A 15,601-nucleotide genomic window follows, 5' to 3' on the forward strand; every position below is an offset into this window, starting at 1 on the left:
TGAACTCTTTGATCCGGAAAAGAATAAATACAATGTATTTATTCTTAAAAATGCGAACGCAATCTCTCCACAAAGCTTTTTTGTGAGCATTTTGCGTTTTTTCTATATCTTACAGTGAGACGAAATCACCTCAAAAATGGCTCAAGCATCACTTTACAAAGCGGAACGCAAATGAGACGCTCATATGTGAACTATCTCGTACAGAATCATTGTGTAAGCATTTTCAGGGCGATTTTGAAAAATCGTCCACGCTTAAAAAATAACAACAATGCCTGCAGTGTGAACAAGCCCTAAATGCTTTTGAAAATAAATAAAACACTGAGAACCCCCCATGAGGAGATGAGCTGGTCCAAAATCTGTCGGTTCTATCAGATTTCTACAACCTACTGTAAGACACAGCTTCATAGGAGAAAAGTAATTTTTCATTTTTCTCTGGGAGAATTGTACTTCTTATCTGTTTATGTTTACATGTACTTTAAATTTAGCAATTTCTCGGAATAGTGGTCCTTTAAACTTCAGTACAAGCACAGAACACTCCCAGCTACGCGAGTACAATCATGTAAGCAGCACGGTGGCGTAGTGGTTAACTTCCTTAGCAGTAACCCCGAGTCAGGCTCGGGATGGAAATCCGCAGCTCAGGGCAGTTATCTCGAGTTGGATCCATCTGAGGTGTGGAATGTGCAGGGCTGCTGCAGATCTATCAAGTGGTGGGATTTTTAGGGTCTGAAACCATGTTAAAAAATGGCACTGCTTTTGGGAAAAAAAATCTTTAAAAAATCATCGTACTGCCAGGGAGGTTAAAGGTGGCCATACACTGGTCGATTTGCCATCAGATTCGACCAACAGATAGATCCCTCTCTGATCGAATCTGATCAGAGAGGGATCGTATGGCTACCTTTACAGCAAACAGATTGTGAACCGATTTCAGCCTGAAACCGTTCACAATCTGTTGTGGTGGTGGTGCTGCTGCTGCTGCCCCCGCCCGCCCGCATACATTACCTGCTCCACCGGCGCGACTCCAGTCCCTGGTCACCGCTGCTCTGTCTGCGCTCTGGTCTCCAGGTCTGGCATGCCTTACTTCTTCTAGCCCGGCAGGAAGTTTAAACAGTAGAGGGCGCTCTACTGTTTAAACTTCCTGCCGGGCTAGAAGAAGTGAGGCATGCCGGACCTGGAGACCAGAGCGCAGACAGAGCAGCGGTGACCGGGAGACTGGAGTCGCGCGCCGGCGGAGCAGGTAATGTATGCGGGCTCTATTGCGTCGGTCGTCGGGCACTCGAACGCCGCTAGCGATGCGCTCTTTACCCGCGGGCGATCGACGGTTATTTTCCGCACGGCGCGATCGACGGGATCGGACGAAATGGATCGAAATTCGGCGTGTAGCGTGAACGATTGGCAGCAGATTCGATCCCAGTGATCGAATCTGCTGTCGAAACGGGCGCAAATCGGGCCAGTGTATGGCCAGCTTAATGGTCTCGCTTTGCAGGCCTCGGTCCCCGGTTTGAATGCCAGCCAGAGCACCATGTTCACAGGGCTTGTTTGTTCTCCCCATGTCTGCATGGGTTTCCTCTGGGCACTCAATGTCTGGCAGCCCTGCTGATTTATTTGGCCGCAGTAGTGTCTGAATAGAACCAGAAACAAGCATGCAGCTAATCTTGTCAGATCTGACAATAATGTCAGCAGCATCTGATCTGCTGCATGCTTGTTCAGGGTCTATGGCTAAATATATCAGAGGTAGAGAATCAGCAGGATAGCCAGGCAACTGGTATTGCTTAAATTAGATATAAATATGGCAGCCTCCATAGCCCTCTTGCTACAGCTGTACTTTAACTTTAATTTCTCACAGATAGCTGTGACATTTAAGAAAAAAGTTAAGTCTCCTAACAAAAACAAAATCTAGCTTCTATTTTGTTTAACTAGCACATGAACAATGAACCGTGCGAGTCCTTTTATTAATATGTTATGTTTCAGAAGCAAGCCATGTTTTCTTTTGATTAGTAACCAGGAAGGAAGCTGGAGAGTGGCTCTGAAATGTGTCTTAACATACGGCACAACATATTTTTAGAATGTATTCTTCAAATGAATGCCTGCACTTATCTAAGTCATGCAGTGAAAGATGGACTTGTCATTAGCTCCAATATAATTCTGTTACAGACAAAGCAGTTGACCACAATGAAGTTATTTTCCGCATCTGGAGTAAACAATTGCAAATGTCTTTCTCATCAGTGGAAAGAAATAAAAAAACAATAGCTATGTAATACAATCCACAAAGAAGTAATAGGAGAATAAGCTATTCTAAGCTCTCTGTGTAGTTAATTAAATGTGGGGAACCTTATGCTAGAGATATCAATAAGCCTCCTTATGACGTGCATGTCACAAACAAATGAGACATTTGGAAATAAAGAAAGCTCGTCTTCAATGAACTGAAAGGAAGGACTCTATTTAGAATTAAGAGTGGATACATGTGTATAATGGATTCCTTTGGCGTTGAAATGCTATGAACATATACCTTTTAAAAAAAATAAAATAATATGTTATACCTGAGTGCATTCATAGTTTTTTTTCCCACTAATGCAATCATATCTCGAGTAGATATATGTTAGTCCTCTTTATGAACTAGCACTGTAACCCTCCACTGGATTCAGATGCCAATGACAGTATGAATGCTATATCTGGAAATACATATAGGGGGAGGCAATTTATTAAAGCAAATCTGAAGCGAAAATAAACTTATGAGAAAATAAATTGTATGTGTGGTACAGATAACAAATAGAACATTAGTAGCAAAGAAAAAAGTAGCATATTGTTTTCCAGTACAGGAAGAGTTAAAACACTTGAGTTGTTATCTATGCAAAAAGAACTTATCTGAGCTATTTGACTAACTTGGTCGAACTCAGTCCTGTTTTCTGAATAGCAGTTAAGAGAAACAGAGAGATAAGGTTTTACTGCAGGAAAATCCAAAGGGTCTTTATTTACGCTTTATTTTACAGCTTAAAATACAGAGTGTGGTTTCTAAACTGCAAATATGACAGAATAATGCAATGTTATAAATAAAGCTATATAACTGAACGTAAAAATATATGAGACTCTTTTATTTGCTATTTATGTTTTATGAATTATTTGTATTACACATACAATTCATTATCTCATACGTTTATTTTCACTTCAGTTTCATTTTAAGATACAGAATTTGTACAAAATACTACAACAGAGGAGGAGAGGAGGATGGTGAATGGGGTGGTGGTGAACATGATGCCACCTAAGGCAAGCATAACAGAATGGGGGGAGACAGGGTCGGCGCTACCATAGAGTCAAAGGAGGCAATTGCCCCAGGGCCCCAGAGCCTGTAGGGGCCCCCAGTGGCTACAAGAGGAAAAAAAATTCAAAACGACCTTATAGTTTTTGAGAAAATCGATTTTAAAGTTTCAAAGGAAAAAAAATACACATTTAAAAACCCACCGACTTTAACGGTTAATAGCAAATCCACCTTAAATGATATAAACTCTAAATTTGCAGGATATGTTAAGGAGATCATTTGGAATAAAAGGAAAAAACTATTTTTCAAAAAGACCTTATCGTGTTTGAGAAAATCGATTTTAAAGTTTCGAAGGAAAAAAGTATACTTTGCAGGCTGGAATAGCCAGAATGTGGAGCTCCGACCGATTGGGGCTTCACACCCTGACTATACCAGCTGCAAAAAAGGTCCCTTAAAGAGACTCCGTAACAAAAATTGCATCCTGTTTTTTATCATCCTATAAGTTCCAAAAGCTATTCTAATGTGTTCTGGCTAACTGCAGCACTTCATACTATCACTGTCTCTGTAATAAATCAATGTATCTTTCCCCTGTCAGACTTGTCGGCCTGTGTCTGGAAGGCTGCCAAGTTCTTCAGTGTTGTGGTTCTGCTATGAACTCCCCCCTCTCTGCACACTGCCTGTGTATTATTTAGATTAGAGCAGCTTCTCTCTTCTCTCATCTTTTACAAGCTGGATAAATCGTCCTCTGAGCTGGCTGGGCTTTCACATACTGAAGAATTACAGACAAGGGCAAAGCTGTTTGCAGGAAGAAAAGAGCAGCCTGAAACTTCAGTGCATGAGAACAGGGGGAAGAAACACACAAATGATCTCTTGAGATTCAAAAGGAAGGGTGTATACAGCCTGCCTGTGTATGGATGTATTTTTCTATGTGTGGACATACTGTACATCAACCTACTTCCTGTTTTGGTGGCCATTTTGTTTGTTTACAAACAAACTTTTTAAAACTGTTTTTAACCACTTTTAATGCGGTGAGGAGCGGCGAAATTGTGACAGAGGGTAATAGGAGATGTCCCCTAACGTACTGGTATGTTTACTTTTGAGCGATTTTAACAATACAGATTCTCTTTAATGCTGATTTTTGTTCCGCGGTATCTGTTGGGGGCCCCCCCAGGTTTATTTTGCCCTGGGGCCCCATTGTTGCTTAAATCGGCCCTGGGGGGAGAGACACAGAGAGTGGAAGTAGCCCTAGAGGTTCAGTGAGAAAAACAGTAACAGGTCATTGGAGAAGTGCAGAGCATGTTTAGAGTGTATTTTTTTGTGTGAGACCAGAAATATAGGTGAGTCAGGAGGTTTTATTCTAATTTGACTCTGGGGTGGTTCGGAAGCACTTGTAGAGATTTGCAGAGAGGAGCAGCAGTTGGATGTCAAGCTACAATGTTAGACTGCAGAAGCAAGTTTGTTTGTGGAATACTAGAAAAAGTTGTGTCAAGCAGAGAGATGAGGAAAGCATACACTAGGACTTTGGTGGTCTGTGAGATAGAGAGGGCCATAGTTTGGAAATGCAAGTGTGGATGTGGCCAGAAGGTCATTTAATACTATTTACTATTAATTGTATTTATTGCCCAATTTTAAAAGAAACCAGAGACAAAATATATTCAAAATTTTAAACATATTTTATACCTGGGGCTTCCTCCGGCCCCATCTGCACGGATATCCTCCCACACCGCAATCCTCAGTCTTCTCCAGCTCCGGTACCGGGTGTCGTAACTTCGGCAAGCCGCGGCCACTCTGAGCTTGCGCAGTGTGCTCTCTCAGTCTCTCTCCGGTGGAGAATAGTACTGCCCAGGCGCAGTACTATTCTCCACCAGAGAGCGATGGAGGGAGTGCATGGCGCTTTGTTTGGACTGGCCGCAACTGGCAGAACTTACGGGACCCCGTACAGAAGGCGGAAAAGACTGAGGATGGCGGCGTGGGAGCGATCTGTGCGGATGGGGCTGGAGGAAGCCCCAGGTATTTAGAAAACTTTGAATTTATTTTGTCTCTAGTATACTTTAACTTTACAGATTTAGTTTTCAGTGGAATTTAACATTAAAGGACAACTAAAGTGAAAGGGATATGAAGGCTGTCATATTTATTTCTCCTTAAAGGACTTACGAGGCCAAGAGGAGTAAAAAAAGTTAATTACTTGCATGGTCGTCCGCGCCCTCTGTGCCGCTCCACCGGGTCCCCTCGCTCATTATCCCCCCGGGCCGGCTCCCGACCCGGCCCGGGTCGGGCTCTCCTGCCTCTCCAAAGATGGCCGCTTCCTCGTGGATCGGAGGGGTTGGCCCTAGGGCTGCGCAGCCACACTCGCGGCCAGGCAGACTGCGCAGCCGCGGCCAGAGGAAGCGGCCATCTTTGAAGAGGCAGGAGAGCCCGACCCGGGCCGTGGGGTCGGGAGCCGGCCCGGGGGATAATAAGTGGGGGGACCCGGCAGAGTGGCACGGAGGGCGCGGACGGCGTCCTCCGTGCCTGAAACGACCATGCAAGGAATTAACTTTTTTTACTCCACTTGGCCTCGTAAGTCCTTTAAACAATGCCAGTTGCCTGGCAGCCCTGATGGTCTATTTGGCTATAGTAGTGTCTAAATAAAACCAGAAACAAGCATGCAGCTAATCTTGTCAGATTTGACATTAATGTCAGAAATATTTTATCTGCTGCATGCTTGTTTAAGGTCTATGCCTAAAAGTATTAGAGGTAGAGGATCAGCAGGACAGCCAGGGAACTGGTATTGCGTAAAAAGAAATAAATATGGCAGGCTTCATATCCCCCTCACTTTGGTTGCCCTTTAAACATCCGGATGTTAAGCAAGTAGACCTTCCCATCTGGTTGTTACTGTAATGTGTTGTATCAGCGTCTCTACAGCCAAATCTTTAAGAATCTTTAATAACATTTTCTAAAATCCTTACCATGTAAAATGCTGATCTTAAAGGATTACTGTAGGGGGGATCAGGGGAAAATGAGTTGAACTTACCCGGAGCTTCTAATGGTCCCCCGCAGACATCCTGTGCCTTGCTCCGCCACTCACCGATGCTCTGGCCCCGCCTCCTGTTCACTTCTGGAATTTCAGAATTTAAAGTCTGAAAACCACTGCGCCTGCATTGCCATGTCCTCGGTCCTGCTGATATCACCAGGAGCGTACTGCGTAGGCCCAGTATGGTCTGTGCCTGTGTAGTACGCTCCTGGTGACATCAGCAGGAACGAGAACACTGCAACACAGACGCAGTGGTTTTCAGACTTTAAAGTCTGAAATTCCAGAAGTGAACCGGAGGCGGGGCCGGAGCATCGGTGAGTGGCTGCACGGGTACAGGATGTCTGCGGGGGACCATTAGAAGCCCCGGGTAAGTTCAACTAATTTTCCCCCGACCCCCCTACAGTATTCCTTTAGGCTTCTTGCACACCAAGACATTGTGTTAGGTGGCACGTTAAGGTCGCATAACGTGCACCTAACACAACGTATGGTGCTGCAAAAGCCGACGGTAGAGTGAGCCGCGTTAGGCTGCTCGATGCCCATAATATCTCCCAGAGTGGCGCTGATTGGCCAGCGGGACCACGTGATGCGGAGCGAGACACTCCGCATCACGTGGTCCCGCCGGCCAATCAGCGCCCGCCAGTGCAGTGAATATTAAGTAGCCATGTGCGCGGCTACTGTAGCTGGCTCTCCCCGCCTCCTCCGCCCCCCACTGCGCATGTGCAAACAGTCTAACGCGGCTATAGCCGCTCCAACGCCGTAGCATGCTGCACTTTGCACAGAACGTGCAGCGTTACATGTAACGCAACGTGGGCTGTGTGAACAGCCCACTTGTGTTACATTGCTGTGCGTTGGGGGAGCGTTACAGGCGCACTAACGTGCGCCTGTAACGTCTTGGTGTGCAAGCAGCCTGAAAGAACACCAGTTCCCTGGCATCCTGCTGATTGCTTTGGCTGAAGTAGTGTCTGAATCACGTAGCTAATCCAGTCAGACTTCAGTCAGAAATATCTGATCTTCATACTTGTTTAGGGTCTATAGCAAAAAGTAATAAGAGGCAAAGGATAGTCAGGACTACCAAACACCCTGTATTATTTAAAACGATATAAATGTCAGTCTCCATATCTCTCATACTTATGTAGGTTAAAGGAGAGATATTTTAGTTAAAGTTGGCCTGGGGGTTCAAATGAGACAACTGGATTAGTTAATCATAGAAAGGGGTCTACTTGTAATAGCAAAAATATGTGTAATAATAGACATCTAGCTTTAGTGGTTTCTTATTTGGTCCTGTTGCTGGTCCTCAACCATGCTAAAAGTCATTTCCTGAGCAACTGACTTCTCCTAAAAATATGGGCAGTCCGTAGGCTGCATGTACTACATCTAATATTCTTGTCATAGTTAAAGACATCAAAATGCTCACATTCCCCTGTGTATGAAGACATATAATGCATACAACATTACAAAAGCTTGTACTGGTATTATTATTAATAATACTATAGTAATAGCATTAATATTAATATCAAATGCCATGGTACCTGTGGGTGGAATCATTCCAGGAGACATTAAGCCAGGCACGCTGTGGGGCATTATGTGTGGATTTTCTGGCGAAGTTACGCTCTGCGTCCTTTTAGGAGGCCTCCCCGGTCTCGAGCTGAATGCAAAGGAAAAAATGTTTAAGAAAAAAAAATTAAAATGACTGCCTAAAACATCATTTGGAAGTTGTTTCAAGTGGTAACATGGACTGTAAATAAATTTGTTTCAAGGACGGTTGCTTTTGCAGTTAGATGTAATAGACTTCCATCACTAATTAGATTACATGCTGAATTCATTTTCCTCATTGAAGATCAGCCGCTCCTGATGCATAATTCATAGCCTGTACCTCGTTACCTGCTTCTTCATATTAATATCTATACACAGTTTGAATTGCCTCGTTTGCATATGCTAAAGTTCTGCATGCAGCCTTCAGCATGAAAATTATGCACTAACTTGTAATAATTATTACAGTCAGCCTGCTATTGATTTATGAGACTTTTAAAAACCAAATATGTGTAGTACTTGTAATGAATGATATTTTAAGGTTCTTCAGGAAATTAAAAGGCAATGGCTGCCTTAGGAAATGTTCTGCTTGTTTGATTTAATACTACAGTTAGCTGGGAGGTGGAATGAAAGAGTGGTTCAGACCTATAGCACATTTTTTCGATGATATGTTTTATTACTTCGCACTGCTAGCCTGATATCTAGATGATAAATGACAATACATATCTAACGTGTGAAAAGGTCTTACAATTTCTTTATTTTTTGTCATTTAAAGATTAGTCAAGTTATGGTTTAACCCCTTCCCCCTGGAGAATAAGAATGTGCTATTATGCATTTCTCTCGCTTGTGCAATGTGGCGTGCTGTACGGTATAAGCAATGACGAGATCTGGGGGAAAAAAAGAATAAATTGTATACTAACAAAGCTATTTCTTGTTGTAAATGAATTCCTTTCAATATTTTACGAGATCAAAGAGAGGCATAAAAAGACATTTTTCTAAAAAACGCATTGCATGTGTTACAATCTGCAGAAACACGTCAGCTGATTTCTTGACATAAATAACACAGTTTACAATGCTGAATCTATTATAAACCGCTAAATGCACAGCAGTAAGAAAATGTAAGTTTTGATAAAGATCTCTACATTGTATAACAGTAACACAGTAGCACATGAAATCGTGTCAGGAAGTCTACAACTCAAATGATTTAACTAATAAAGCAGTCATATCTCTCACTGATCTATTACAACTTGCATCCTGCAGATAAGCTGGCTATAAACATAAGATGAGAGACTCTGAGCAATGATGCTATATATGTGGTACCAGCAGATACCTGCTGGCCATCTGTTTCTGCGCGGAAGACCTTGTTCAGCTGCTAATAAGTCTATTGACAAGGTATTTGGAGAGTTCATCCAACTGTAAGTGCAGTTCTCTTTCTGACCACTGAGCTCTGCATAATCCTAAATGCCACCACTCACGCTATTTCCATATATGCCGAAAAGGCAGAGCCAGGTGGTCACTGATTAATCATATAACTTCCTGTCTACAGAAGAAATAAGGAAATAAAGTGGAGAGGGACTTATGATATCACAGTGACAAATATGACCATACCTCCAGGACTTCTCAAGAGCTGCTCCAACACTATGGAACTCCCTACCTCCCACAATTATGGTTTCCCCCTCCTTCAACATCTTGAAGAAGTCCCTCAAAACTCACCTTTTCACTCTGGCTTACCCCCCTCACTAGTGCTCTAAACCAGCAGCTGAACTCTGGTCCCCTACCTTTCTGTCCCCACCTCTCCCTCTAGATTTTAAGTCTTTGGACAGGGCCCTCCTCCTTATGTCTCCTACCTGTTCACGCACCTCCATCACCATACACCCATCTTATGGATCTGAGTGAACTCTTGAGTGAACTTAACTTGCCTAATCTCCATGCTCCCATCCAGTGACTGATTAAGCATTACCTTGTACTCATACGGTGATGCATGATCTGGTTTGCATGTATTCCTGTATTGTCTTATTTCTGTATGTCACCCCTAAATATTGTCTGTAACCTTAACTAATGTACAGCACTGCGTAATATGTTGGTGCTTTATAAATACAATAAATAAATAAATAACAAAGAAAGTCCTCTGTCCTGGCTTATGCCCCTGCATAGAGAGGGATCTTAGTAAATATTTCGAAGGACAAAGCCACAGTGGCCCATTCTGCATATAACTAAAATGGGGTGTGTAGTGGTATTTACCTTTAGGGAAACACAAAGATAACTATACTTATGCTGTTATGTGCATTTGTCTTTTAATGCAAGAATGTGTGTTGCACAAACAATATTCACAGCCTTTGGTAAAGGATTGTGTTCCTAGTATACAAGGCAGGTATTCACAAACTACAGAAGTACCTAAATGAATTAGCACTGAAAGAGTACAGGACCACTGACATAATATTCCTTCACTGTCTGACTAATTACGTATGACTCACTGGAAGCCTACATTTGTCTTTATATCATTATGCTTTTCAATTGCACACATGTATGAATATGTTACTGTTGGAGAGAACTGTTTCTAGAATTTTGAGAAGTCTTGGACTCCAAAACCAAGGTTCATTTGCATAGTAAACTAAAATTATCTCCGCTACACAGTTCTCATGACCCCAAACCAGCCAGTAACCTAATTAATGATGACTAAGGATGAATGAGCACATGCTCAAGATACTGCCTCCGATACATCCTCACGATACTTCCTCCTTGACATTGGAAGTGCTGGAGGTTTAGCAGGAAGTGACATGGGATGCAGTGTGGAGTGCTACAACAAGAGGATGTCACACATTTACCCTTCCTGCCACAGCATTCATCATGGACATGAGCAGGGACAGTTTTGCTTCTTGCAAAACTGTGCTCGCTCATCCCTAATGATGATTCTTAGAGATTAAGGCACTGTAAATATGATATTCACACTCATATTTTAAAACAGTGCTAAATTAACCACTTCAGGCTTGAATCCAGAGTAACATGAAGACTTCACCACTGCTCTGCATCTTTAAATCGTATACTTTACTGTTTTTCCATTTTGGAAATTTGGTCTGTGCAATGTCAATGAACTGCAAAGTGCTTTTACACTGACATCCGTAAACTGTACCTTGCACCTTTTTTTTCATCTGTTCTTTTGAGTGTATGAATCCATTAGCACTTTTCAAAACCTTGACAGATCAAACATGGTATATAAGTGCATAATATGAGACACTGTCTTTCCTTTGCAACAGAAGAAAGTCATATTCTTCCAAACGTACGTTAAAACAATTACAGCCTGAATAAATGTAACTTTTCTCTATTGACTTAGTAACAAATTGGATCCCCATAAGCTTATAGGATCAAATACATAAAAGATAAACATTTAGCTTAATGACATCAACAGTCAACCAAAAACATCTGTGTTTTACTTTAGAAGTGATCAGAGGATATTCTTTTGTTTACACTAAAGATAATCACGAGGTTTGTATTACTGCATTCAATTTAAGGAAGAAAAAAAGAGGAGAACATACAACCTCCAGGGCCCAGAGGCAGCAATATGTTACAAATGCAGGATTTCACTCACTTTATGTTTTGTAACCATGGTAAAACAATAGATGTGAACTTTCCCTGAACCTTTCTCCTATAATGGCCACGGTACATGTTGACCTGGCACAGCAAGTTAGAACCTGATGCTATCACGCTGACGGCTGCTAATGCTATCAAATTTTTCTGAAACTTTATCAACGCTATTAAAAGATCAGTTTGAATATACCTGATTGCCGGACACAATTAGCTCACAGGGGACTGCTGACATCAGACACACATCCTGTTTCCATATAAGCCATTTACATACCAAAGTTATTGAAACAATGAAGTATGTTTACAAAGCTACAACTTGACATATTGCAAGCCGATAATATGAGCGATACATTGTAAGTTTAGAATAGTTATATTACATATCAGTCATGACCTTACAATATTACACTGATATAGGATAAGCAGAGGTGTCAGAAAGAATAAAATGCACTAAAAAAAAGTGGGAGGCAATGGTGGACTTACCGCTCAACAGATGACACAATGGGTCTATTTCAGGATAGTTGGAATTTTACTCCACTTTGGTGCAACGCGTTTCATGGGTCAAGCCCACTTCCTCAGGCGATGGCGGAGTATCTGGGAATTGTCTCAGTGCATGGGCACAAAGGCACCCAGATGGATCGGAGAAAATCACAGTGACACAACCCGACAAAGAGTGTTCCCCAATCTTTCTACCAGCGGGAACACACAATGCCGGGCGCCAACGAGAGGTCGTTGGGGATCTTAAGGATCTGATCTGTTGTGACAGTAGTAATCACCACACAACGCAAAACATTGTTTGTGTAATTGCATGCATGTGCCTACATCACAAGATTGCAGAAATGACTGCTCGCCATTTAAAAAATTGCCAGTTATTGGAAAAATCACTGTAAAAATCGAGTTGTGGGTACAGACCTTTAAACTGACTCTGTAAACTCATAAATATACCTTTATTTAAGTGTTGTTATCATTTGTTCACACTGTATATGAAAAAAGAGGACCACTAAATAATTTCTGCAATGTCAGCAGAAGTAGTAGATATGGTTGTGTTTTGGGGTAGAAGCAGAATCAGTAATAGAAATATATTGCATTATTGATCAGATTCTCATTTTATATTATTTTATTTTAGTCACACTTATGATGGGGAAAAATTCCTGCTTCCATGCAGCGATAAAGTCTTTTAAGACACACCTTCCCTGCTCACAAGCAACTGGGCAATGTAGTCATTTAGAAAGTATAAGAACGGGTGTTTGTGCTAAGTGGCGCTTGAACCCTGTCTATAAAAGACCACTGTAGTATTTCTGAAAAATATCTGGATGGATGAATAGATGTATGGAAGAATTCAAATGGTTGTAAGTCTATGTATGTGAATCAAAATAAATATAAAGGACCACAGCAAATACATGTTTACCAAAACGATTAGGTTTTGGTAATAGAACAAGAATAACAAGAGTCGGCATGGCATAAAAAAGGCAACTTGGCTGCTATAAGCTATAGCGTAATATATTGTGTGCTTGGGATGTACAACATTGGTCTGCTATATCTAGCATGACTGATTTAGTGTCTACACTTAGTATGTCTTGGACTAAAAGTGTATGCTTAACCTTCTTCATAGCCTTGTCGTGCACTCTATTAATTTTAAACTAATAGATTTAATCAGTGATGTGTGTAGTCATTAAGGTGTTCTTTTCTTGCTTGTCTTACAGTTCTATTCTCTTTTCTTTTGTTTTAGTTTTTCTTTTCCTATTCTCTGTGCACTCCCTTGTCTTAGTATTAAATGTAAAACATTATACAAACAAAAAAAATCTGCACATGTATCTCAAATGTCCCTTCTAATTTACTCTGCAAGAAAAGAGGCGCATATCAAATGCTCCTTAAGTAAAGGTACAGTAATCTGTATCGTAGGCAAATTCATTGGCATTAGGAGACAAAAATGACGTGTTACTGTAATTGGTATCTCTGGTACTGAGAAAAAGTATTGCAATCAGGCTTCGGAAGCTTTGATTAGAAGATCCAAATCACAGAGTATACCATTGTACTATTGTACAAACCATTGTAATCAATGAAGAAAAAAAAAAAGAGTACAAGTAAAATGATGTGGTCTATGTGATGGACACTGCCATTTAATTTGCTGTCACCAGCACTGGTATAATTTTAATACAATTACATATGGCAAACATGCAATGACAATGTTTCATGTCACCCATGGTATATAAGCTACAGATGGTAATGAAGCTTGTAATGAAAGATCCCATTTTAAAGGGAACCTGGAGTGAGAGGGATATGGAGGCTGACACGTGTATTTCCTTTTAAACAATGCTAATTCCCTGGCTGTCCTGCTAATCCTCTGCCTCTAATACTATTATCCATGGACCCTGAATAAGCATGCAGATCAGGTGCTCTGACTGAAGTATGACTGGATTAGTCAAATGCCTGTTTCAGCTGTGTGATTCAGACATAACTGATTCCAAAAAGATCATCAGGGCAGCCAGGCAACTGGTATTGTCTAAAAGGAAATAGATATGGCAGCCTTCATAAACCTCTCACATCAGGTTTCTCTAAAGGTGGCCATACACTGGTCGATTTGCCATCAGATTCGACCAACAGATAGATCCCTCTCTGATCGAATCTGATCAGAGAGGGATCGTATGGCTGCCTTACTGCAAACAGATTGTGAACCGATTTCAGCCTGAAACCGTTCACAATCTGTGGTGGTGCTGCCGCTGCTCCCCCAGGCCCCCCGAATACATGACCTGCTCCACCGGCGCGAGTCCCCGCTGTCACTGCTGTCTTCTTCTCCGGTCTGGTCTGGTCTCCGGCATACTTCACTTCTTCCTGTCCGGCAGGAAGTTTAAACAGTAGAGCGCCCTCTACTGTTTAAACTTCCTGCCGGGCAGGAAGAAGTGAAGCATGCCGGAGACCAGACCAGACCAGAGAGGAGAAGACAGCAGAGACCAGGGGATTCGCGCCGGCCGGAACAGGTAATGTATACCCGCTGTATTGCGTTGGTTGTTGGGCATTCGCACGCTGCTATCGACACACTCCCGACCCGCCGGCGATCGAGAAAAATCTTCTGCATGGACGGATCGACGGGAATAGACGGGAACGATCGATTTCGGACGGAAATCGATTGTTCTGTCAGCGGCGGGCGCGGCGATTTCACAACCGATTCGATCACTGTGATCGAAACGGCCGTATATCAGCGGGAAAATCGTTAGGTGTACTATTGGCAAAAGTAAAATTCCACTTTTATGGGGGTGGGGGCTTCCTTAAGGTACCCACTAATGATACGATCTTCTATTGTACAATCTTACCAAATCTATGTAGTATGCAGAACAACTGAGCGAATATGCCTTACATTGATAATGTAGGTGGTGGTTAAGATTATACAATCAAGATTGTATCATTAGTGGGCACCTAACAGATAATACCAGATGAGTGAGTCACAGTTTGCTGCAGCCACACATCAGGTGTGAAAACAATGATATAATGCTTCTAGGTGTCTATAGCTATTTGTTTGCATTGGGAAACTGAAGACACTGGACAGTCTGTACTCAAAACTATGCACCAAAGGTATAATGTTGTCATAGTACTTACAAACATTAGCAGACTTCAAAGTCAAACGGAAACATGAGTATTTTTTTTTCTCATAGGTGAATAGACCAGGGAATAATCTGTCTGGAATGTCCAGTGACCCTTCACTGCACCTCACATCATCACCTTTTATTATATTCCCCATTCCCTGCTTCTGTGCTGGAAAGGAAATTGAATCTTGAAAAGCTGTCTTTTACACTAAAAAATGAATATTTAGATGGTACACCATATTACATCAATGATAGTGGGGACATGCACATTGCTTTACCGAGGAGAGCGTATCATAGAAAACATTCTCTCAGAGAAATCAGGTCAGTACTTTTACTGGTACTGCCATTTTGATATTTGTAAATAGTAATAGAAGGCATAAACCATTCTTCTTATTTCAGTACATTTAACAGCTTTGTATAAACCATCAAAAAGTATTTTTGCTGTCTAAGGTGTCAGCATTCACTTAAAGTGGACCCAAATTAAAAATACAAGATATCAGAAATAAAATCTATTTTCTAAATTATAATAATAAATAGCAGCCTTTTTTCAGCTGATTGATGACAAATATAAAATATTTTACATTTATTGGTGGAACCCCTCCCTTCCTTTCAAATTGCCGGGACAGAATCCGGCAAAATGCTGGA

The 15,601-nt window shown here is 41.7% G+C and overlaps 1 protein-coding gene across 7 annotated transcripts in view; it reads right to left on the minus strand.

Annotated features, from left to right (window-relative positions):
• DACH1 (dachshund family transcription factor 1) overlaps positions 1-15,601 on the minus strand; it is a 458,644-nt gene that overhangs the window by 258,962 nt on the left and 184,081 nt on the right. For all 7 annotated transcript variants that reach the window (XM_068267843.1, XM_068267844.1, XM_068267845.1 and 4 more), the window contains exon 2: positions 7,796-7,911. In XM_068267843.1, coding sequence (XP_068123944.1) covers positions 7,796-7,911 — 116 coding nt within the window. The remainder of the gene's footprint in view (positions 1-7,795; positions 7,912-15,601) is intronic.

Source organism: Hyperolius riggenbachi, chromosome 2, assembly GCF_040937935.1.
Source record: "Hyperolius riggenbachi isolate aHypRig1 chromosome 2, aHypRig1.pri, whole genome shotgun sequence".
In the NCBI taxonomy this organism is placed as follows: Eukaryota; Metazoa; Chordata; class Amphibia; order Anura; family Hyperoliidae; genus Hyperolius; species Hyperolius riggenbachi.